Raw genomic sequence first — 25,224 nt, forward strand, 5'->3', positions numbered from 1 at the left:
ATGAATCCAAGAGCACAATAAATTGAATAAAGCAGTGAACCACGGGAGCCGTGGTTCTTCACAAGCTGCAGCGGAAGTCAGCATCTTAAGTTTTCTATTCTTGGTTGCTGACTTCTGCTTAATTCTTGAAGGGGGCGGGGCGAGAGATGTGAAGAGATTTCTCGCCGAAAATATACACAGACTTGGTGTTTGGGTTCGGCAACCCCAAATTACACCTGCGGCACCGAACTAACCCCACCTAAGAAGCAGGCAGTATTATACGGGAAAAACTACTCCGTCAGAGCCCTCGGAAGACTCAGCGACTTTCGGCCAGCACGGGAAAGCCATGGACTACAATCCCCACAAGCCCTTGCGATCCCACCCCGCCCGGGCAGCTTCGAAGCAAGGGGAAAGACTGGGGGTTGTTGGGTGCACTCCTTTTGCGTCATTAGCGTGCGACTCCACGAAACAAAACAGGTCTGGGCTGCAAAACTATGGCAGCTGCTGAGGCGGCGGTGGTATCGTCGTCATCCTTGAAACCAGATACAACCCCAGTCCCCGAAAGTGCAGGAATGGCTGCAGCCACGGCCGCCACATCCTCAGCGATGGCTGCAGCCGCGGCGGTAGCGGCCAGGACCGGATCCGAAGCCAGGGTCTCCAAGCCCGCGTTGGCTACTAAGCTGCTGTCTCTGAGCGGCGTGTTCGCCGTGCACAAGCCCAAAGGGCCCACTTCAGCCGAGCTGCTGAATCGGCTGAAGGAGAAGCTGCTGGCAGGTACTGCAGCCGGGTGGGGACCAGGCCGAGGCGAGGCGGTCGCCGTGAGAGCGGAAGCCGCACAGAGCACACTGGGCTTTTCGCGCTCTCGTGGCTCAAGAGATAAGAGGAAGGGAAAGGGAGAACGGCCACAGTGTAAGCTCTGGACAGAAATCTGGGGCATCTCCGGCTTGGACTTGTCCTCACGTGAACTCCTGTAGCCTAGTTGGCAGTTGTCGTTCTCAAGGGAAAAAAAAACGAAAAGCAAAACCCACACATCCACATAATAAACCTCTGCTCTTGGGCCTGCAGACGAGTTTTCTACAATCTGATCCCTCAGAAGCCTTTTGTTTGGCTCACGTAGATAAACTCTACCCAACGGAATCACTGGCTTTCTACACCCCAAAGTTGCATTCCTAAAAATATGTTGGAAATGCGGATGTTAACCAAGACTCAACACAGTGGTTTTCATAGAGTGGGCAAGAGTCCCTTGTACAAATGCAGATTCCTAATCCTTGCCCCCCTCAGAGACTGTGATTCTGAGGATATGGGGGTATTTTTAGGAAACTGCATTTTTAAACTGTTGCTCCGGGTGATTCTGGTGTAAGTAGTTAATGGACCACATTTTGACGAGCACTAAATATAGTGCTAAATATATTTGTTTGTTTGTTTCCTCATATACACTGGGAGAATATTAGAAAAGCCTGAAGGATCTCTCAGTTCATCAGTCCAGTAGATCATTTCAGACAATGGAATCAAGGAACCTTGGATTTTTTTGGATCTTGCAATAAGCCAGACCTGTGCTAACCTATGGAGAGGTGAGGGTGAAAGACACTGTGTCTTGCTAAGCTCATAGCAGTAATTTCTGCAAACTTTGGTGATAAAACTATTTAACTGGGTTTTCAAGGCCCTCCAGAGTTTGGCCCTGGCTTATTTTTCCATGAAATCAGTACAGGAAGTTTCTTATTTGTTTAGTGTCCCCTGGCAAATGTTACCACCTCCCCCGCCCTTTTTACTGCAAAAGCAAATATTCTGGTAGGAATTTGTTAATTAAAACTGACACAATACAGATTCAAATGTTTATTGGTAAAGGTACATTCCTGAAGATGTTTAATACCTATGTTATATCTGCTTATTCTTTTGTTATACTTTCATTATACTTTGTTACCTGTAAGGATGGGTCATATACGGGATGCTGAAGGAAGGAATTACATCAAGGACAAGCTTTGTGGTGTCATCATGGAGTTGTTTCCTTCATAGAATTGCTTTCATTTGGCCTGATTTGTTAGCTAAGCTAAGGCTTTTTTGATCCTCAAGATAATGATTATCATTCTTTCTTTCAGACAAGTTTCTGATAGGATTAAAGCCATATCCTGGCCTTCTGGTTAATCTGCCTATCAAGAACTGAAATTTCTCTTGAAACTTAGTTAAAATTGATTGTTTCAAGGCTATTGCTGGACCATCTTCTGGAAGCCACTCACTCAGAAGTAGACATTCTCATTACTCTCCATTTCTATATTGCTTGTGATTGGCCTATTCTATATTTATGTTAGCCAGACCAGGGCTTCCCAAATGCCATTCTAACTGGCTGGCAGAATTGTCTGGGAAGGTTCTCTTAAAGTTACAGATTCCAGGGCAAGACATTCTAATGCCAGCCAGGTGTGACAACCGCTGATTTAGGCCACAGTCAGTTGTCATGCTCTCTACTAACATTCCTTGCCTTTCCTTACATTGATTCATGTCGTACTAAAATCTCTGCTCTTCCGTCTTTTTGAATCCTTCAAGGACTAAAACATAGCAGAATTTTATAGCTAGAAAAGGTCTTAATAAATATTCATCCATGAATGGTACCAATGGGGTGAACCAAATTCCAATATAGTAGAGACGGTGTGTCTTCAGACTTGAAAGAAGTAAATTTGGACACAAAGGGAAGACAGTAAATTTTAGGGTCTCCACACTCCAAGGACCATCAAGTTAAAAATACAAAGAGTTCCCCAAAATATTTCTATGAATACAGGACGAGATCCATAATGGGTTGCAAGTGAAAGTGAAGGGTTTGAAGCCTAGGCCTCGCCTCACAGATTTATGTTAAAGCATATGGTCATGTCCTTCCAAGCAGGGTGATGTTGTAATCACAGAGTGACAATAGGACTGTGTTCCAGACTGAGTTCTGACTCAGTAAGACGGTAATTACAACCCAACTTATCCTTTGGGCCATTTAACCTGGCTTCTTCACTGTTACTCTGCCTTCCCTCCTTTCCTGTCTCTGTCTTCTCTTTTCATTTTCTTTTAGTCTATTTTCCATCTTCTCTGTGTCAGTGGTAATAAGGAAGGTTTGATGGGTTTGGAGGGGTACAGATCAATAGAGCTCTTCCTGCTGTTCTCTCCTTTCCCATTTGAAGCCTAGTAGCCAATATTCTCTCATTACAATGTTATATGCCATGATGATGAGGATGATGATGATAACAGCATATTGTTATAGTGCTTTGAGTTTCCAAAGCACATTCAGATCGCATTATTTCATTTTATTTTTTACAATAGGAATATGAGATAGGCCAGGTTGGCTTTTTTTTTTCTTTCTTTTTTAATATCTAAATGCTTTGGAGTATAAGTGGCAACTTAAACTGTTACCCTCTTCCCACATAACCTTTTGTTGAGATTAGCTTCTTTAAGGAATTGAGAGTTTTGATTAGGAGAGGAGGACAGACCTACAGATAGTTTGGGTACTTAGTGTTCTCAGAAGTAACCCTGTATGAGATGTACTCCCAACATTTAGGTAGCTGGAGAGACCAGCAAAGAGCACCAGGGAACAAAAGAGATTTTAGAAATGAAATTGAGGACTTTGAAAACTAGCTGCCTATGTAAAAACCAACTTCTTCTCATCATTCTCTGTCTCCCAGCCCACTGCTACCGGGAATTTACTAGATCTCTGTGGGTTCGTGTGGATATTGACCCACTTTAAAAAAAAATTTTTTTTCCCTTGGAAAATGAATTCTAGTTTCTAGACAACTAATTTGGGAATACTATTTCTTTGTAATTTAGGGAACGTCTGTACATTTTAAAGTCTGTTCTTTGTTAGTAATATCATCCTAATCTTAACATATTAGGTTTGTACAGTACTTTTTATTTGTCTTGAGTACTCCATCCACACTGCCTCATCCCGTATTTATGGAGATTCTGCTTCGTTTGTCTCAGTACTTACCTTTTTTTCATCCCAATTACTCTTACAGAAGCTGGAATGCCTTCTCCAGAATGGACCAAGAGGAAAAAGCAGACTTTGAAAATTGGGCATGGAGGGACTCTAGACAGTGCAGCCCGAGGAGTCCTGGGTAAGAGATACGAATGGAAGTTTGATGTAACTGCCACTTACATCAGAAAGAAATATTGATTAAGAACAGCTAAAATTAACTAAGGCCATGCCATTTTCAGTCTACTTTGGAATATTTCAAAATATCCAACCTTAGGATGGATTTATAGTGCCATCTTCTCAAGAAGCCCTTGTATCATTTGGCACGAGGTATCGAAGGCTGTTAGAAATAGCCACTTTTATGTCTGGATGGACTTTGAGAAAGGGTTTGTATCTGTGCAGAAAAGAGTTAACACAACAGGCCTGAAATCACTGTCTTTAGAAAGGCCTGCTTGCATCTGGGGACTTGGATTTGGTTGTGTTCCCATCCTTCCCCATCCAATAAGGATGGGTTTACTGTCCCTTGACTGTTTGTGTGAACAGTGTGGTTTATGCTAAACGCCTGCTTTCTATCTTGGAATCCGGGATTTTGTCCCACCATGCAGGCAGAGGGTGTCTGGGTGACCATTCCTCTCGTCCCCTCCAATAAAAACTTTGGGTGCTGAGTTTCTAATGGGCTCCCTTGAGCAGGAACATTGTACACATGTTATTCCTTGTTGGATTGTTGGAGGAAGGAACGTGCTCAAGTGTCCCCCCTTATAAGAGGGAGAGAGAATAAGGAACCTGAGCATGGATTTTCTCCAGTGTCTTTACCCTTAGGATACAGCTGTGTAACCTTAGGATGTCACGGTAGGTAAATCTTAGCCATGGATGAATCTTCCAGGGTGGGGTAGTCTTGGGGACTCCTGACAAGGTATATGGCTCTTTGTTCTGCCTGTATCGAATCTAACTCTGACATTAGCTCTCTTGAGAAGGCGAACCTTATAGTTCTTCAGAGGCAGTCACTCTGTCTTGGGGACATTAGTTGAATGTCTTATTGCATGTGGAGGAAAGTTGATAGAATTGATTGAGGGGAGAGGAGTGATTTATCCTATTTTCTTCCATCCTTTTTTTTTTTTTTGCATCTAGTAGAGGTTCTGAAGTCTTATCTTTATAGACTGCTAAAGTGTGTATCCACAGGACAGGGTATGTTCTTAGAAATTTTTTGTAACTGTATCCACAGTCACAGAAATACATATGTTGGGATTCTCCCTATCTCCCCCTTCCCCACATACTAGAAAAAAACTTTTTTGGAACGATCCTTACCTTTTTACATGCCCTGGTGTTTTATATTTTATTGTATTCCATTTTTTAAAAATGTTGATCATAATCCAGTAAATTGATTTCATGCTGCCCTAATGGATTGTGACTCATGCTTTAAAAAATACTGTGCTACATGATCCAGTCCATTTTATTAGAGCTAAAATTAGATACAAATAAAAACAAACCTGATCTAAGCTAGCCAAAGGAAATGAATGCTTACTTAGAAGAAAAGGATAAAATTGGTGAATAAAATTGTATTTTTCAAGAAAATTAGAAGCAGTTTATGATTTTGCATTTTCTGAAATTACAGATTTTATTTGATGCATGTTGACAAAAACATCTTTACCTGAGGTTAAAATAGAAAAAAAACACATGGAAATTCATTTTCCTGAATTAGAGAACTTGAATAGGCAAATTCTGATACCTTAATTACTGTTTCTTACCATAACTAATAATAATCATTATTGAGCACTTATTGTATGTGAGGTCCGTCCCATGGTTAGTGGCAAGGTCAGGAGCTGAACCTGGACCTGCTCAGTTTTAAAGTCTCTGTCCTAACCTGGGATGGCAAATACCTGGCACTCCTGCCTTTGTTCCCTGCTCTCCATGTCCATAGCAGAAATTACCAATCAATCACAGCACTCTTTGCCATTGGTTCTAGAAGTGGCTTCAGGATTCTTATCAGTTCAGCTCTTCTAGAGTTGAAGCCTATTTATTATAACCTTCTGTTTTCTAAGGCACAGCACCATAAATCCAAGAAGAAAGAGGATAAAATGTGCTGCTGTGATAGGCAGAATAATGGCCCCCTGAAGATGTCCGTGTCCTAATCTCCAGAACCTATGAGTATGTTAGGTTATGTGACGAGGGGGCATTAAAGTTGCATGTGGAATTAATGTTCATTAGTTGACTTTAAGAGATATCCTGAAATACCCTGGTGGATCCAGCGTAATCAGAAGTGTCTTTAAAAGTGGAAGAGGAGGCAGAAGAGTGTCAAAAAAGATGTGGCAATGGAAGCAGAGTTTGTAGTGATGAGATTGCTGGCCTTGATGAGGAAGGGGGCCATGAACCAAGGAAGATGAACAACTTCTAGAAGCTGGAAAAGGCAAGAAAACTCCTCTAAGAAGGCTCCAGAGAAAGATTCTCCCCTAGGGCCTCCAGAAAAGAATGCAGTTATGCTGACACCTTGATTTTTACCATAGTAAAACCCACCTCAGACTCCTGACCCCTAGAACTGTAGGATAATAAGTTTGTTTTGTTTTAAACCACTAGGTTGGTAATTTATTACAGCAGCAATAGGAAACTAATATACCCATCTATTATAAATTGCTTAAAATGGAAATTGAGTTTTTATACACCATTTTATTTGTTTTTTGTGTTTTTGTGGTACGCGGGCCTCTCACTGTTGTGGCCTCTCCCGTTGCGGAGCACAGGCTCCGGATGCGCAGGCTCAGCGGCCATGGCTCACGGGCCCAGCCACTCCGCGGCATGTGGGATCTTCCCGGACTGGGGCATGAACCCGTGTCCCCTGCATTGGCAGGCGGACTCTCAACCACTGCGCCACTAGGGAAGCCCTATACACCATTTTAGAAGTTATTTTTTAACTTTAGAGGTTAGAAAATTACAGTGAAAAAATTTAGAAAATACAAAAAAAGTTGAAAATAAAACTTATACATTTTCTACCTTGCAGCAATAATCACTGTTAACATTTTTGTTATATTTCTTCCTAGCTTTTTGTCTATGCAGAATTTTTAAGTTGAGCTGTTTTACTGTATGTATGTACATTGTATCCTTTTTTTACTTAACATCATAACATAGCATTTTCTTCATGTTAATTAAAAATATTTGTAAACATGATTTTTTCTTTTTTTAGACTTTATTGAGGAATAATTGACCAATATATTTGTGTATGTTTAAAGTGTTGAAATCATATCAAGTATCTTCTCCAACCACAATGATATGAAACTAGAAATCAATTACAGGAGGAAAACGATATTAAATAACACACTTCTGAATAATCAGTGGGTCAAGGAAGAAATCAAAAGGGAAGTCAAAAAATATCTTGAGACAAATGAAATGCAAATACAACATATTAAAATTTATGGGATGTGGCAAAAGCAGTTCTAAGAGGGAAATAAACATTATTTTTAATGGCAATATCATGTGATGTCATATTGATTTAACCATTTCCTTATTTGAGGTCATTGGAGATTATTACCAGTTTTGTTAGTAGGACTGATTTTGTAAGGATCATCTTTATGAATAAAACTTCCTCTTTGTTTTGGATTATTAAGATAGATTCCTGGAAGTGGAAAGATACTGGTCTTTTCAAGTGATTGCAAGGGTCTTGGAGAGTTAGATAAATGGCAGTAGAAACTTCCAACTGCAAAATGCTTTGGAATTACATGTGTAATAGACTTGCCGGCCCTAAAGTGACTCTCATCATAAATAAGTTCAATGATTTGAGAATAGAGTATTAAGACATTTGTATAGGTTTGGAGACAGTGGCTTTATTTTTTTATAGAGAAACATCTGAGCACAGAAAACTTGGGAGATCATAGAGTAGTAATTGCGAGACAGTACTTGGAAAATCCTGGTTTTCATTCATTCTTCTAATTCTTTACACTTTTTCAAACTGTTGCGTATTTGCTTATGCTTTTCCTCTCAGATAAACTGCTCATCTCTGTCTTCTTTAGTTGTAGAAATCCTACTAACCTTTCCTGATTTGGTTAAAATGCTGTCTCCTACATGTGAATCCTGCCCACTTGCTTTTTTATATTGCCAGTGTAAAACTTCACGGTATTCTTTGTTTTTGTTAACTCACTGAGGGCTAAAACAAGGTCTTATTTATTTCTGTACCTATACAACAAAATTTTGAATGGTTGAATGGGAAAAAGCTGAATAAAAATTCTGTGCCATAAACTGTCCCTTGAATGAAAAGCTGCTGGTTGGCTAGGTCTCAACTCCAGTTAATTTTTCTATATACCACTTCTGTATTAGTCTTCCTAAAATTCTGCTTTCACTAATCACCTAACTTCAATGGACCTTGGTCTTCTTGGGTATAAAATGAGAGCGTTAAGCTGGGTAACTCTAAGATGCCTTGTTGTTTCATTCTGGATCACTGAACTAGCAGAGAAATCATCATCAGTCCAGCATTTATACCATGATAGAATCAAACACATCAGCCTGCTCTTAAGACGCCCTGCACTCTGGTTGAGAAACCCACTGTGCTCATCCTTGTATCTGAGAATTTGTCAGTTTGTTCCTTCTTTAGAACATGCTTCTCTCTTGTCTGCATCTTCATATCCTGTACATCCTTTAATCCCTAACTCACACTAAATGTTTGAATGAAGCATTCTCTGGCCTCTGTAGCCATTTAGAGTGCTCCCTCCTTTGACCTCCTACAGCAGTTATTCTCTCTGTGTTCATTTTGACACAATCATATACCGTTGTATTGTTGTTTAGAGTTATTCACTCGTTAATTCAGGCAACAGGTTTTTGAGCACTTGCAGTTTCCCTTATCTGTATTGTATTTTCCCCATGAGATTATAAGCTCTTTCAAAGTCAGGAAATGTGCTGTTCCATTAAAAGTGTTCTTCTTGGCATTGAGTGCATGGTAGCTCCTTGCAAAATATTGATTGGGGATTCTTGAATGGAATAAAATTGAATTGAATCTTTTATTATTGTACAAAGTTTTTGCCTCAGCAGCAGCTGCTGTTATTTGAAGGGTGCTGTGCTCAACAGAGGATCCTGAAGGCAGACAGTTTCTATGTTGGTCCTTGAACCAATATGCCTGTCAGAGAAGCCGAGAGGGGTGGGTTTTGGGATGGACTTGATGAAGGAGTTGGGATGTGAGCTGTGTTTCAAAGGATGGACTTTGAATACTTTACTAAGGAGTTGGTACTGTAGGCATTGGGACCCTATTGAGGATTGTTTGGGGGCTTTGTGCAGTATAGGTTTTCAGAAATGGTATGAATTGGGAGCGGAAGGGATAAGATGTAGAATAGCTAGGTTTACAGTATATAGGCTGCTTTAGGGTGGCGGCAGTGGGAAGAATGCCTAGATGAGTAAGGTGGCAGGGAGGATGAGAGGAAGGGGGTCTGCTGTTAGTCTGGTTTGAACTTTAACTCCACCATTTACTAGTTGTGAGATGCTGGGCAAAGTTCTTAGTCTCTCTATGCCTCAGTTTCCTCACCTATCAAATAGGGATAATTGTATTATCTTTCAGGGTTGTTATAAGGATTAAATGAGCTAATGAATGGAAAACGTCTAGAGTAGAATTTGATTCATAGTAAACTCAGTGAATCTGCTATAAATATTCATGATAATCCTTTTAGCTTGCCAATCGTTTCTCCTTGTTGCTTATAATTCTGAATTGTGGTGGTTATATTGTGTTCTTTTACAAAATTGTATCCATTAATGAGAAATACTTCAATTCTTACAAAAATATGCGTGCTATTAGGTGAAGAAATGATTATGTCCTCTCATCCTCGGCTGGTGAAATGTGTTGTCATAAGGATAATGTTTGAAATTGAGGAAACGTGAGCTATTGTACTTTGTGTACGGCCTACACGAACATACACTCTCCAGGCTCTCATTTTACCTTGTATTCTTTTTTGTGTTGGGTTGATTTGTGTTTTTATTTTCTTGATTGTATGCTACTGGGCACTAGTCATCTTTAAATGGTTCATTAGTTATGATGATGGCTTTTGCTTTGTTTAATAATGAACTCTGTCAAATATTTTATCATACCAAGATTAATTGTACCATGTATTTTCACTGATGCCCATATAAAATTCCAGTGAGTCCTTTGAGGTTTTTGCAGAACTTTTTGTTATCTAATTGTCTGGATTGAGGTTTCTAGTATGTTTCACACTTCGGAAAAGGAAAAAAAGTCTCCCACCTGCGCTTCAGAATTTCTTACTTGCAGGACAAGTTCAACCGATTGGAGTAATAGGAGCCCTCACATTATACTAAATGAATGGTTTTCCAACTTTACATTACATATGCCAAGAAATTATGACCAATGTATGTCATAAAACATTTTTAAAACCTAGGTTTACAATAGAGTGTCATGATATTTCTTTCTTTGATTTGTAGTGGTTGGAATTGGAAGGGGAACAAAACTGTTGACCAGTATGTTGTCAGGGTCCAAGGTAAGAATACTGGAATGGTTCTGTTTTTCTTCAATGTTTTCTTAATGACCTATGTGTTGGATTTTATCAATTCAAAAATAAGCTGTATAAATTGCATGAATGTCAACACTGAGTATTAAACACAATGTTTATAATCATGATATCTGAGATTCAAAGTATTGAGACTATAAATTAGTGATTTAAAAACAAATTTGACTCATAGAAGCAAAACTTTTGTGATGCCCATAATTTAAACATATATGTATTTAGGTTCTTTTGGGTTTTTTTGTTTTGTATAATCGTATTTCTTAAGTGAAAGGGAACTTACAGATCATAAATTCTACCAGAAGATTTTTTTTTTTTTTTTTTGTGGTGCGCAGGCCTCTCACTGCCGTGGCCTCTCCCGTTGTGGAGCACAGGCTCCGGATGCGCAGGCTCAGCGGCCATGGCTCACGGGCCCAGCCACTCCGCGGCATGTGGGATCCTCCCGGACCGGGGCACGAACCTGTGTCCGCTGCATCGGCAGGCGGACTCTCAACCACTGTGCCACCAGGGAAGCCCGACCAGAAGATTTTTTTAAACCTTGGAATTTTTGTAGAAGCAATACCATTTTGTAAACCATGCAGTTTCTAACAAAAGATATGCTTTTTTCAATGGTTATGAAATGTTTACTAAATAAAAGAATTGGGCCTCTTTAAGATGATGTTACATCATTCCTTGACTAAATCCGAAAGCATCTTTCGAGGTATTTGCTAGGAGAGGGAGGAGGGGTTAGGAAGAGGCAGGAGAGGCTCTAAACCTGTTGAGTGAGAACCCTCATCGAAGTAGCAGGGGAGCCCTAAGACAAGTCTAGATGTCAGTGTTTGACCTCTCCGGGCCTCTCAGTTTTTCCTTAGGAAAAATGGTTTTGATTCTCTCAAGGGTCTCTTCTAGCATTAAAAGAGATAATAGTATCTGTATTCTAATTAGCAAATAGGTGCTGGTTATGATAGTTGGGGCCAGGGGCCAGTGAAAATGCCTGTGGAAGGAAGATTAATATGCCACTAGTTAGGGAAGAATTTCAGCAATTTCCTGGACTAAACTTTTTATTTGTTTTAAAACCCTTGCTCCAAGCAGGATATAAATAGTTTGGATAAAGTGGTTTTGTCTAAATTGTTTCTTTAAAAAAAAAAAAAAGTGGTCAAAGACCATTTAAAAAACTTACCATTTCATTGCAGACTGATTGATGACTTTTATAAAATACAGTTAAACTGTTATGGCAATGTCAAATTGCTAAAGAAGTTTCTAAGCACCTTCATTTTCTGAACTTATCTCATGGTGGATACCGGCCCTTGGGCCATACTCTGAGTGCCAGGGGTCTAAGTAAGCTTTTCTTAAAATAAAAAGCCCTGGAGAGCCTGTTGCCTTTGACATCCCATTTTAGTTATTAACTGGCATTAAAAACCTGTGTCTTTCAGTTGGGAAGGATCTTAATACCTTAGATAAATGGAAAAATTTCCATGCAGCTTGCTCTGCAGTCTTCAAAATATTGGTGTTGAAAAATCACAGAGTATAAAAATTGTGTTAGAGTGGAGGAGTTTGACAGTTTTACAGTAAATTTGAACATTGTACTGACCCATGGAGTTTAGAATCTGTTTCTGTTACAGGATTTGCCAGTTGCTTGATGTATGTTCCTTAATTCTAAAATATAAACAGTGGTTACCTTGATACAGGATTATGGATGATTTTATTTTCTTTTTTCACATTATTTGGTGTTCTCCAAAATCTTTACAATGAAAAGTCACTTTTATAATAATAGCAAAAAGATATATTTACATTAAGGAATGTGTTTGTTTTCTTTTTCCTCCCAAGATAAAATACGTGAAGTTCACTGGAATATTCATTATCCAGCCCTCCCCTCCAAAACCACAAGTACATGTAACACACTATATGTCGTTGAAAGGTTTTACATGTAAATTCCAGGCATATTTCCAGAAATATGATGACTGGAAATATAAATACATCATTGGCTCTGGCTTAAGTTTATTTATCACAAACCATTTTGGTATTCAGCTAGGAAAGCTGAATGTCATACAGTGAAATCACCGATCCTCAGAAGACTGTAAAGTAAATAGAAAATCCCAGGTGCATCTTATTATAGAGACCTAGTTCTTGGGTGTTTCATGTTTCAAAAATAAGCGTTATTGGGCTTCCCTGGTGGCGCAGTGGTAGAGAGTTCGCCTGCTGATGCAGGGGACACGGGTTCGTGCCCCGCCCCGGGAAAATCCCACATGCCGCGGAGCGGCTGGGCCCGTGAGCCATGGCCGCTGGGCCTGCGCGTCCGGAGCCTGTGCTCCGCAACGGGAGAGGCCCCAACAGTGAGAGGCCCGCGTACCACAAAGTAAGTAAAAAATAAGCGTTATTATCTTGTTAGCTATTTGTGTTTCTTATACTTTTAATTTTAGATTATGTACTTGTTGAAAAATTAAATCTTTTAAATTTTACCTTTAAGTATGTTGGACATTACACTTTTATCAGAAGTAGTTAAAAGCTGTTAATGAATTTTTTAAAAATTTATTTATTTTATTTATTTTTGGCTGTGTTGGGTCTTCGTTGCTGCGCTTGGGCTTTCTCTCGTTGCGGCGAGCGGGCGCTGCTCTTCGTTCCAGTGTGCGGGCTTCTCACTGCGGTGGCTTCTCTTGTTGCGGAGCACGGGCTCTAGGTGCGCGGGCTTCAGTAGTTACAGCACATGGGCTCAGTAGTTGTGGCTTACGAACTCTAGAGTGCAGGCTCAGTAGTTTTGGCACATGGGCTGAGTTGCTCTGCATGTGGGATCTTCCCGGACCAGGGATCGAACCCGTGCCCCCTGCATTGGCTGGTGGATTCCCAACCACTGTGCCACTAGGGAAGCCCTGTTAATGAATGTTTAAAAATAGATTTTGTTTTTAGCACTGGCTGTAATCTTGGAGATCTTATGCAGTGACTTACAAAAATTTTTTGAGGAAGACCCATAATAAGAATTTCATTTTACACATGACTCTATATATCCATTCATGTATAAGAACCAAAAATTTTATCAAACAACTTTAACTCTATGTACAGTGTACTCTTGATATCTTCCTTTCATTTAAAAAATTGTCTGCAGCCTTCTAATGGGGCACAGGCCTGCTGTTTGACCTCATATTTACTTTTTCCACTTTTACAGATGAATTTTTTTTTTTTTTTTTGCGGTACGCGGGCCTCTCACTGTTGTGGCCTCTCCCGTTGCGGAGCACAGGCTCCGGACACGCAGGCTCAGCGGCCATGGCTCACGGGCCCAGCCGCTCCGCGGCATGTGGGATCTTCCCGGACCGGGGCACGAACCTGTGTCCGCTGCATCGGCAGGCGGACTCTCAACCACTGCGCCACCAGGGAAGCCCTACAGATGAATTTTTATTTGCATCACAGTGCTACTAGAAAAATTAGCCTTTTAGTATGTGTAGAGTGGGGTTACCTCAAGAGTAGAAATACTTAGTTCTAGGATGGCAGATACTCGCTGTTCATGTTATAGCCATATCGTAATACACCGTTGCCTCACCATCCGGTCCTAAGGAGAGACATTGTTGATTGAATGTGACCTAACACTCTTTTCTGCTGAACCAAGAAATATCCTTAGAATCCTATTCAATGTAATAAATACCAGTTCATACAACACTATCAATTAATGGGTGGAGTGCTGACCTTTACCTAAAATCTTTAGGCCATGAGATTAATTTGCCTCCATTTTGTGAAGACCACAGATTATTTAGACCACCCCACTCCTTTCATGCATTCCTTCCCAATCAGATTGGAGTAAGATTTAAGAAAAGAGCCCTTCCTTGTCTTCGTCATTAGCTTTCTCTTTGTCATATGGTAAGCCTTGCTCTGCCAATGATCAACTTTCTCTTGAGCCATTTTTTTCTCACTGCATTCTCTTTTGGGATTATGAGTGTAATGTGTGCATAAAGCATGTAGGTTTTCTGTACAGTGCCTGTTAAACAAAAGTTGCTCAATAGATACTGTTATTACTATTCTCAAGTGTTTCACTATCCCCAAATCTCTCTCTCCTGAGTTTCAGGCCTCTTGGGTCCCTCTGGCTACATGTTCCATAGACATTAATTTTATTCAAGCAATTTCTGTTGGAAATCTTGAATACAGTTAATTTCGTTGCTTTTATTTCTATCTGTGATTTTTGGTGGCCTAGGCAAAAATATGACATTCATTAGAAAGAGAAAGCATGCCAGTTTTTTAATGAAGAGACTTTACCCTGGGCATTATAGTCAGAAAGAAATTTCTTACAGTAAGGAATATTGAGTGACAGATAGCGGATCTCAAAATAGTTTACAACAGGTGAAGAAGTGGATCTGCATGAAATATAACTTTGGTAAAAGGATTCTAAGGGGGTTAGGCTAATACATCCCTTTGACCTAACTTGATCTAATTATGGAATATAGATTACCTAGAAGAAGTCAATAGATGCATAGTCCCTTTACTCTCTTCCCTAAATTATACTTTCTTTGAACCAGTCATTCAGCAGAATCTGGATGGCAAATGTACTTTGAAGTAACAGACTTTGATGAGGTTTTGGAGTATTATCTTTATTAGCTTTCTATATTGCTGATTAAAAGTTGGTTACTTATATGTGCTTTTGAAACCAGTGAGCGATGGAAGGGTTGATGTTCTATTAGGAAATCATTGATGCCATATAAAGACTCTTACCTAGCAATTTACAGGTATATAAGGTATATATATATATATATATATATATATATATATATATATGCAGAGATAAACCATAATAGTACCTGTAGGCAAAGCCAACATTTCGTCAGAAAGCTGCTTTGTATCCCCCTCCAACCCTTGAACAAGTGTTATCATTGGGATATACAAACTTTTCCCCTGGGATATTTCAGAGGGCAGTAATCTCCCCCAGGTATACAGTAGCATTTTTAGGTTAACCAGTCAATGTCAATTCTGAAGTGTGACTTGAATGATGTTCCTCTGAAACTTAGCAACTCTCGGAGATTAGAGCATCTCTAATCTACTTTCTCCAGAGGTAGTCTAATTTGTACCTTTTCTTTACACTCTATTAATATTCATACATTTCATAAGTACTATATTGAAAATTTTGAAGGACTTACATTTATGAACTGTATAGAGCTATTGCTTTTTAATGAAGATATTCAAAACCACATGTTTTCGGTGTGGTAGCGTAATAAGCTTATCATTAATAAACATAATTCTGCAAAGTTCTCCAGCTTAAATTACTCAGCGTAACTACATATTCTTTTCCGTGGGAATTATATTCCTTGCATTTTTCTCACTACTTCATGTGAACCTCCAAATAAAATTTGAATTTGATCAAAAGAGAGGAATACAAAGAATATGTAGTATAAGTGTGGCCTGAGATGGGAAGCAGAACAATCCTCAGTTAACTCAGTGATCTGCTTCTTCATTTGTGAATAATGAGCAGTTCTGAGAAGTGACTTTTATCCTTTCAGAGAGCTTAAGAAGTAGCAATTTCTCTTTATTAAGAAACACATATGTACATTACTTATGCTATACTAGTTTTGCCTTATTTTCTACATATTTAGCTTTTGTTTAAATGCATAAACAAGTTACTAAGATTACTCTTGGTATTTCATGTAAGAAGTAATAAATTGATTAATTAAAAATTAATTTTACTTTTAAGTATGGTAAAATCATTGAATCTTGAGATGACTAGGTAGGGGATTATTGTACCATTCTCTCTACTCATAGGTGTATTTGAAAATTTTCCTTCAAAATCAAAACTGCCCAGTAGAAAACTGGTTTAAAAAATTTTTTTTTACAGTAACAGTATATTTATAAGCCATGATTATCAATAAAATCAGGCTTTTCCTTGTCATGTTGGCTGGTGTGGGAAGTTTGTGAATGTTCCTCAATCTGTACAATACTTCCCACATATCAGAAACTAACAAAGCGGGGCTTCCCTGGTGGCGCAGTGGTTAAAAACCCGCCTGCCAACGCAGGAAACACGGGTTCGAGCCCTGGTCCGGGAAGATCCCACATGTCGCGGAGCAACTAAGCCTGTGCACCACAACGGCTGATCTTGCGCTCTAGAGCCCGCGAGCCACAGCTACTGAGCCCGTGTGCCACAACTACTGAAGCCCGCCCGCCTAGAGCCCGTGCTCCCAACAAAAGAATCCACCACAATGAGAAGCCCACTCACTGCAACTAGAGAAAAAAGCACGTACGGAGACCCAATGCAGCCAAAAATAAATAGATAAATAAATAAATTTATAAAAAAACTAACAAAGCAATTGCAGTCTATTGATTTTTGCCTTTATTTTGTATCAGGTAGTATTAGTAAGGTTCTGTATAAACTTTAAGACATGCATAACAGTTCTTCTTTACCTTATGGCCTATTTCTCTCCCTTGTTTCTCTTCCTCTAGAGGTATATTGCCACTGGTGAACTGGGGAAAGCTACTGACACGCTAGATTCTACAGGGAAAGTAACAGAAGAAAAACCTTACGGTATGACGTTCATCTTAGGTAGTCCTTGTTTTTAATATTTAGAGAAAGTTTCTCTGAATTCAGAATTTAAAATAAATCTCATATTCCCAGTGATTTTAATTGTCAGTACATTTCTTTGGGTTAAGAAGGTTGGAAAAACATATTTGCTTATTTGGTATGTCTGTTAATAAAGATTTATAATAATTACCTCTTTTCCTATAATCAGTTTTTCTTTAATGTGCAGAATTCTTCCAACTAACTCCCTTGCCAAAAACCATTTATAGCTGGGATTTAGGACATTTTTCCTAATGAATGTGAAACAAAGCAGAGAAACTCTCTTGCTAGATTTTACCTGCATCTTGCCATTGTTATTGTTTTGGTTTTGTTTTTTATAATTATCTCTTAGCTGTTGAGACAAATGTACTAGGTTGAGTACTTTTAAATTGATCATATTTCTATGCTTTTGGAGTATGTAAAAAGATAAGACAAAAGGAAAGCTGTTTCTCTAGCAGTAAAGCAGAACTCATTGGGGCCCACCTTAATTTTTCTACCATTCCTTCTTGCGCTACTTTAAGAAAGGATAGATAAATGGTTTCCTAGCAATTCTCATAGTGCTTATGCTATTTATAATGCAGCAGTTGTGGTTTTTGTACAGTCAGTTCACCCACATTATTGTGTCATCAATTGTGAATTATTTGTAAGCTTCCTGGGTTTCTTTTCTGCCTGGGCTTAATGTTATCTTTTTTTAATGTACCTATAGGCAGTCTAGCATCTGCTTCCCTATGTTTTTGTGTTGAGTGGTCTTAATATATATTACATATTACCCTAGTAGTGAGACCAACCTTCTTGTTCATAATAGCTTCACTTGTCCTGTTAACATTTATATGTGGCTTAGTATCTTGCATGATCAATCAAGCACCAAAATGAAAAGAAAAATCACTGATTTATTTCGAATCTTTTAAAAAAGATGTTGAATTAGCCTTGAAATTATTATTATTATGGAATAATAGCAGATGCTCACTTAATGGAAACCCAACTGCAATCTTCAGCCAGAGTGCTTTTAAGATTCAGGCGGCCTAGGAGAATGTCAGCGATTTCCAGAGTATCCTACAGTATATGTCAGTACACATATAATTAGAAGAATGGTGAGGAAGTGAAATTGGTGAGACTTGGTTGGATGAGGTAATGACAGAGAGGAGGTTGTTAACCACGACCTAGTTTTCTGGGTTGTAAAACTGGTTACATGATGGTGCAGTTTGTTGAGTAGGTGGTATTAAAAGAGGACCAGGGTGATGAAACTACTTAAACATACTCTTCCTTCCTGCCCTTAAGCATTTTGGAATTTTTACAAACTCTACTTTGTATTGTATCATTTATAACCTTATTTACTTACCTTAAAGAAAGCATATTAGTTTGTTAAAATCGTCTCATTATAATCTTGAAAAGCAACTTTCTTTAGGCCCTGAAAGGAAGAGCTCCCTATAGTTTATTGAATAGTATTTGTAGGCCCAGAAAATGAGAGCTCAGAGAATTTTGCTGATTGACATGATTTTTCTGTATGATTTCTGTAAATCAGTAAATGTTTGTCATCTGTTTAAGCTGTACAGCAGGGTACCAGGGGGAAGATAAATACAAGACCTACCCTGTTTCCTTAAGGAACTTGTGTCATATAGAGAACTAAGACTTATGTTCTCAACCCTCTGTGAACTAATACTAAGACCTATAACTTATATTTTCTAATGGCTTCTTTATTATCCTGAAATAAAAGTCAGAGGTATTCTCCACTACCTACACGTTAAAAAAAAAATCAATGTTAATACAGTAAGTGGACTATAAAGAAGAAATAAAGGTAATTTATAGTAAAATAGACATATCATTATGTAAATACACAGATATTACTACATGGAAAGTCTTCATGAAGTAGTCATATATATATTATATATAACAGATACTTATACATAAATCACTGTGAATGCCACAAGTCAAATGCGGACTGACAGGAATGTGGTATTGATGACTCAGTACTGGAAAGTTCAGTATATGTAAGACTGTACAAAAAATTCTGCGTTTAAATGGGAAATGGAGTTATGTTCTAGCCTAAGGTAATTATAAACAGACTTTCACCCACATGAACATCTGGCAGACCTCCAGAAGTCATGAAGGGCATAGGACAGTTCTTCACTGTGCTGTACCACTGCACATTCAGGAAATCCAGCATCCCTGGTCCTTGCCTATTAAGTGCTGCTGATGTCGCCACCCTACCCAATCATTATAACAATCAAAAGTACGGTTCTTAATTAACCTGTTGAGAACAACTGACATCTGGTTAAAGTAAGGCAGTATGCAGTAAATGGCAAGTGAATGATCTTAGGTCATTTTATCCTATCTAGACAAATAATATTTTTAGCCATAGAAAATGAGTGTGTAGCTCAGTAGACGCAACGTTCAAACCATATTAATAGGACCCTTTCTTTTATTCTCTATCCTGACACCTTCTGTTATTTCTAAACAGTGTTTTTCACCATTTATTAAAAATCAATCTTTGTGCTAATACCAAACTATCTTCATTGCTATAGTTTTAGAATGAGTCTTGTTATCTGAAAGAGCAAGTTTTCCTACCTTTTCTATTTATTTATTTATTTTTGGCTGCGTTGGGTCTTCGTTGCTGCATGCAGGCTTCCTCTAGTTCGGTGAGCGGGGGCTGCTCTTGTTGCGGTGCGCGGGCTCCTCATTGCAGTGGCTTCTCTTATTGTGGATCACGGGCTCTAGGTGCTTGGGCTTCAGTAGTTGTGGGACACGGGCTCAGTAGCTGTGGCTCACGGGCTCTAGAGTGCAGGCTCAATAGTTGTGGCACGTGGGCTTAGTTGCTCTGCAGCATGTGGTATCTTCCCAGTCCAGGGCTTGAACCCGTGTCCCCTGCATTGGCAGGTGGATTCTTAACCACTGCGCCCCAGGGAGGCCCTGCTACCTTACTTTTATAGATTTTCTTTTATAGGTTTTTTTATAGCTTTCTTATCAAACTAAGGAAGTTGTTTTCTATTCCTAATTTGCCATTTGTTTGTTTTTTTAATCATGAGCAGCCATTGAATTTTATCAAAATTCTTTTGTATCTGTTGATTTTCCTCCTTAGTCAAATATTAAACTAACTTTACATTTCCAGAATAATCCCAACCTGATCATAATATGCTATCCTTTACATAAATTGTTGGATTTAGTTTGCTAATATTTAGTTTAGAATTTTTGCATTTTTGTCTATGAGTGAGATTACCCTGTATTTTTCCTTTCTCTTAATGTCCTTGACTGGTTTTGATATCAAGGTTATACCAACCTCATAAAATGGGATGGGGAGTATTCTCTCTCTCTTTTTTTTATTCTCTGGAAGAATTTATGTGAGATTGGCATTATTTCTTTTTCTACTGTTTGGTAGAATTTACTGGTAGACATCTGATTCTGGAGTTTTCTTTATTAGGAAGGCTTTTAATCATGGATTAGATTCCTTTACTAGCTATCAAACTTAATATTTTTTATTTCTTGTGTCATTCTAGATAATTTTTCCCCTAGGAATTTGTCCATTGCATCTCAAATTTCCAAGTTATTGGTATAAAGTTGTTCATTGTATTCCTTTAAGATTTTTCTTTTTCTTTTTATTTATTTATTTATTTTTTATTATTTTTCTTTTTATTTTGAAATAATATCAAACTTAGAGAAAAGTTGCAAAAATAAAGCCATATTTTTATAGATTTCAATGTACAGATCTTTCACTTCTTTTGTATATGAAATCTCTAAGTACTTCGTTTTTTTAACGCTATTATAAATTGGATTTTTAAAATATCAATTTCTGATAGTTCATTGCTAGATATACATAGATGGAGATGACTTTTGTGTATTAATCTTATGCCTTTCAGCCTTGCTAAACTCACTTATTAATTCTAGTCGCTTTTGTATAGATTCCTTGTTAGGATGGGTCTAAAGTAGACTTTTTTTCAGGTCTGCATTAGCCCTACTCCAAAGGCATGGCTTTTCTTGGGTGTCTATCGAGTGCTGGGGTATTCAGCAAAGTTTCTTCATTCTGAGGGGTTGGAATTTGGACATCTTCCAACCTTGTAAGAGGTTTGGTAGTAGCTCTTTTTTTAACTTTGTTAAGACTCACTATATATATGCACAGCTTGGAATTTAGCCAGTTTCAAGTGGACCCCTATAGACATCACTTTCTCTGTGTAATGCTCTCAAATTCCAGCTGCTGCCGCTTCCCCAAATTCTGATCTTTGCTCAGAGCTTTGTTTGTTATTCCCCTCCCTGCAGTACAGTTCAGAAAGCACCCCCAAGCAAAAGCAAGTGATTGTGGGCCTTACCTTGTTTTTTTCCTCTTCTCTCAGGGATGATAGTCCTTGCTATGTGTTGTCTAATGTTTGAAAACAATTGTTTGCTGTATTTTTTCCAGTTTAACAGCTGCTTTCGGTGACAAGGCTTGTCCAGTAACCATTTAACTCTATCCTGGGTGAATTTTTTTTTTTAAGTCTTTACTGAATTTGTTTACAGTATCGCTTTTGTTGTTTATGTTCTGGTTTTTTGGTCATGAGGCATGTGGGATCTCAGTTCCTCGACCAGGGATCGAACCCACACCCCCTGCATTGGGAGGCAAAGTCTCAACCACTGGACTGCCAGGGGAGTCCCTGAATATCGTTTTTAAATCCGTCATCCTGCTTTTAACTCCATAGTTCAGTTAAGTACCAGCTTTCATGTTGGAAGTTCACTGGAAGAGCCAATAAATTTTAAGCAAATAATAACATGTAACATGGTCTTGTATATATTAATTTTATGGGAGTGACTTTTAAAAAAATTAATTTCAAATGAATACTATCACATTGATGATTTATTAATTTGCTAAATAAAGAATAATTACTCAAGTTCTATGGTACTTCTGTCGTACCTATCATCTTCTACCAAAGGTCCTTCTTTTGGCCAGTTATTGGATATACTTGCTTTAGAGATTTTATTCTTGATTTCTTTTTAAATCCTTTGGAGGTAGAGTCTTTATTCTTACAGGGACAATTATTATTATTTGGATCAGACTAGTATCATGTTTCAGATATAGCCAGCATGCTTCACTACATATTAAAAATATCTAAAATATTATATTTGCTTTTATTGTAAAATAACTTGCTGCACAGGCTTTCTGTCTGGTGATTTGAACATCAAATGAATGATTCCTTGGTGACTTTTAAATGCTCTTTTAACCTTGAGATTCTGTTATTCATCAGCAAATTAAATTCAGCAAGAATGTCTTTAGTACCATCTTAATTGTGTGCATTATATAAGAGGAAAAGCTATCTTTGCCTTTAAGGAGATAAGAATTCCATTGGTGAGGTAATACCTACATATATATAGTAGGTAACAGTTAAAAATTGTGAATGATTAATTTCAGAATGAACAGCAAAACCATAAATGCCTAGGATGCATGGCAGAAGTAGAATGAGAAAGAGTACATCTTGTCACCTTGTGGGAGGGAATATCAGTAAAAGAGAGCCACTGAAGCAGGACAAAGGAGCACACGTTGGCAGGAATGTCAGTAAAGAGACCAATTTGGCGGAAGTAGAAAGCTGTTTGGTCTTATTTTTAAAATGTGTGGCAGACTAGATTGTGAACTATAGCAATTTTATCAACAGTGGCATTTCTTTCATCAGTTGCCAGCATGGTGGTAATGTTGGCTGTCCAGATTTGGAAGTTTTGCATAACTAAGGTGCCACCAGTAATTATGTTTTAATGTTTCAGTAGAGTAAAAAATTTTCATGGAAAAATCCATTCATATCATGAGATACATCTGTTTGAAAAGCAGTTTGAACAGAATAGGCTTTTCAGATCTGCCTTTTTGGAGCTAGGTGTTAGAGAAATTCTTTTGAGTTCCGTAGCTCTCCTCTGAGTCTAGTAGATTCTGGTCTTTTGTTCATGTTTAGCTTGTAAGGATCAAGGTCACACTGAAGTTAAGACTCTCTTGCTGCATTGATGTTGAAATCTGGACATGTTCCATGCTGTCTTTTAATTTTTATTCTGGTGTTCGAACAGTAATTCAAAGCACATTAGTTAGTTTTTGTTTAATATTGTTCAAATAAAATCAAATCCTTTGACATGTATACACCAGAATAAAAAAGTTTAAATAAATTTCCTACAAAGTGAAAAAGAAGACTGTAATTTCTTTCCATTGCTATGACCTAAACAAGTTATAGAATATTTCTGTAACTTAGTTTATTAGTGAATATGAAATACGGATAGTCATCTATCTATATGTGAAAATCCCAAATATTGAATTTCAGTGTGTTATAGTTTTCAGTTGTTAAAATTATAGAACAGTGCTTTAATATTGCATCATTTTGTTTGAAAGAGTATCAGATACAAGCTGAAAAGCTTTATCTGACTAAGACAGATAACATCTTTGCTATGTATATTCTCTTTTTGCACTGGCTTAGTTTGGAGGCAAAAATCAGACTCCTGACTGCAATTCCAAGAGCAGTGAAGGAGACATAAATACAACTTTACTTAGGGACAAAGTTAATGTGAGTGTGGAAAATGTATACCATACCATACAACAGTTTTGAAATCTATCAGGTAAAATTTTAAATGTTGTTAGTACTTGATAATCTTCAATAATTTATTCAGTTATTTATAATATTTGATGCCTGGAAAACCTTAGAAATGAACTTTACAGGTATTTTTCTACTTACTTTCTGATCACTGCAGGACCATTCTGATAGCTTTATGCAACATTTTTCTCAGGTCTTCTGAAGGCCATAGTAAGTATGTAGTAAATGCATATAAGATGATTGGATCATTTTTAATGGAGAAAAAAATGAAGCAAAGGAAATTAAATTTAGTCTTAATATTGGACGATATAAGACTTTCCCCCTTTTATCTCATTAGCATGTATTTTATCCATCTCAACAAGGTAGAATTTGACCTGCAAAACGTACATTGTAATAAATGCTTTGTTGGAAACTTTTTTTTAATTTTCAGAGTTGTCAGTGCTGTAAAAATAGCACATGTACTTCTGTGGTTGTTTTAGTGTCACTTTTTTGGTTCATTTTTGGCAGATAAAATAACACAGGAAGATATTGAAGGCATTCTACAGAAATTTACTGGGAATATAATGCAAGTACCTCCTCTGTAAGTTCAATTAATGAATTTGAATAAACGTTTAATTTTATTTTCCAGTGGCTAACATCACTTTAATGAAAAAAGAAAAGAGGAGGGGCTTCCTTTTACTATATGGTGAGGCAGGTTTGATCAAGTAAGGTGAACCTGATTCAGACAGGATGCAGAGCTTCTGACACTCTCTAAGAGGTAGTGGGATGTAGTCTCCTCTGTCTCTGGATATTGCCACAGCCTGACATCTGTGCTCTTCCAGGATTTATTGGTTCTTCTGATTCCATCTGTAGACATCAGGGCAGTTCTGGAGAGCAGAGATGTCACTTTTCCCAGAATTGCTGTGAAGGGACCAGTCCAGTCTGGTACAGGCATCAGAGCTGTGATTCAGAGTCCAGTTGGCACTTCCTGTCAGGTGTTGGGCCCATTCCTTTTGGACCCAGAATCTTATACTTCACAATTCTCGGCAATAAATGAAACAGATGAGAATTATAACTTATTAAAAGTATAATGATATTGATTTACCATTTCGCCATATTTTTGTGTATGTTACCATTTCAAGCAAATTGCTTCTTTTTTTTTTAATGGCTTATAGGATGTGTCAGGATATGTTACTAACAGTTCTTTTAGAATTTAGAATATATTTTGTGTTTTAAAAACATCTTAAGTTTTTTCAAGAACACTGAAATACCTATGGAGAAATGTTTCTTCATAATTTTGGCTCAAATGTGAAGACTTAAAAATTGTAGCAGGATCTGAATAAACATTATTTTGGATCATTATTGTTAAGATAGAGTAAACATTTATAAGAATCGTTTTAGAATTTTCTTCTCTGTGATTGTTCCAAGGATTTTGTGGTCTAGTAAAATTTAATCACACAAAGATAAGATCTGTTATTTGTTTATTTGCTCTTTGTAAACATTCTGGTAACATATTTGAAAATGAATATTATTATAATGGAAATATATTGTTTCAAGGAAATATAGCTGAGATCATTGTGACTGGAGACCCTTAACCCAGAATGAGGACTAGTGAAGACATGAATAGACCATCTCCAGGAAGATGGTTAAAGAGAAATATTGACAACATTGCTCACTGAGTGCCAGAATGAGCTGTATTAGCCTCAAAGATATTTAGGAACTCTATATGTGACACCATTGTGAAGTAGATTAGAAGAAAAAATTAGTTCATTCTTAGAAGGATTTTCAGTTTAAAGAGCTGCTAATCATCCTTTCTTTCCA

The 25,224-nt window shown here is 37.8% G+C and overlaps 1 protein-coding gene across 1 annotated transcript in view; it reads left to right on the forward strand.

The window, feature by feature from the left end:
* Positions 1–458: 458 nt before the first annotated feature.
* TRUB1 (TruB pseudouridine synthase family member 1) overlaps positions 459–25,224 on the forward strand; it is a 30,492-nt gene continuing 5,726 nt past the window's right edge. Inside the window, exons 1-5 of the mRNA XM_082673832.1 lie at positions 459–753; positions 3,963–4,061; positions 10,319–10,374; positions 16,786–16,867; positions 23,932–24,004. Of these exons, the coding sequence (XP_082529958.1) occupies positions 474–753; positions 3,963–4,061; positions 10,319–10,374; positions 16,786–16,867; positions 23,932–24,004 (590 nt within the window). The 5' untranslated portion in view covers positions 459–473. The remainder of the gene's footprint in view (positions 754–3,962; positions 4,062–10,318; positions 10,375–16,785; positions 16,868–23,931; positions 24,005–25,224) is intronic.

This window comes from Grampus griseus (assembly GCF_964374135.1).
Source record: "Grampus griseus genome assembly, chromosome: 16".
Classification (NCBI taxonomy): domain Eukaryota; kingdom Metazoa; phylum Chordata; class Mammalia; order Artiodactyla; family Delphinidae; genus Grampus; species Grampus griseus.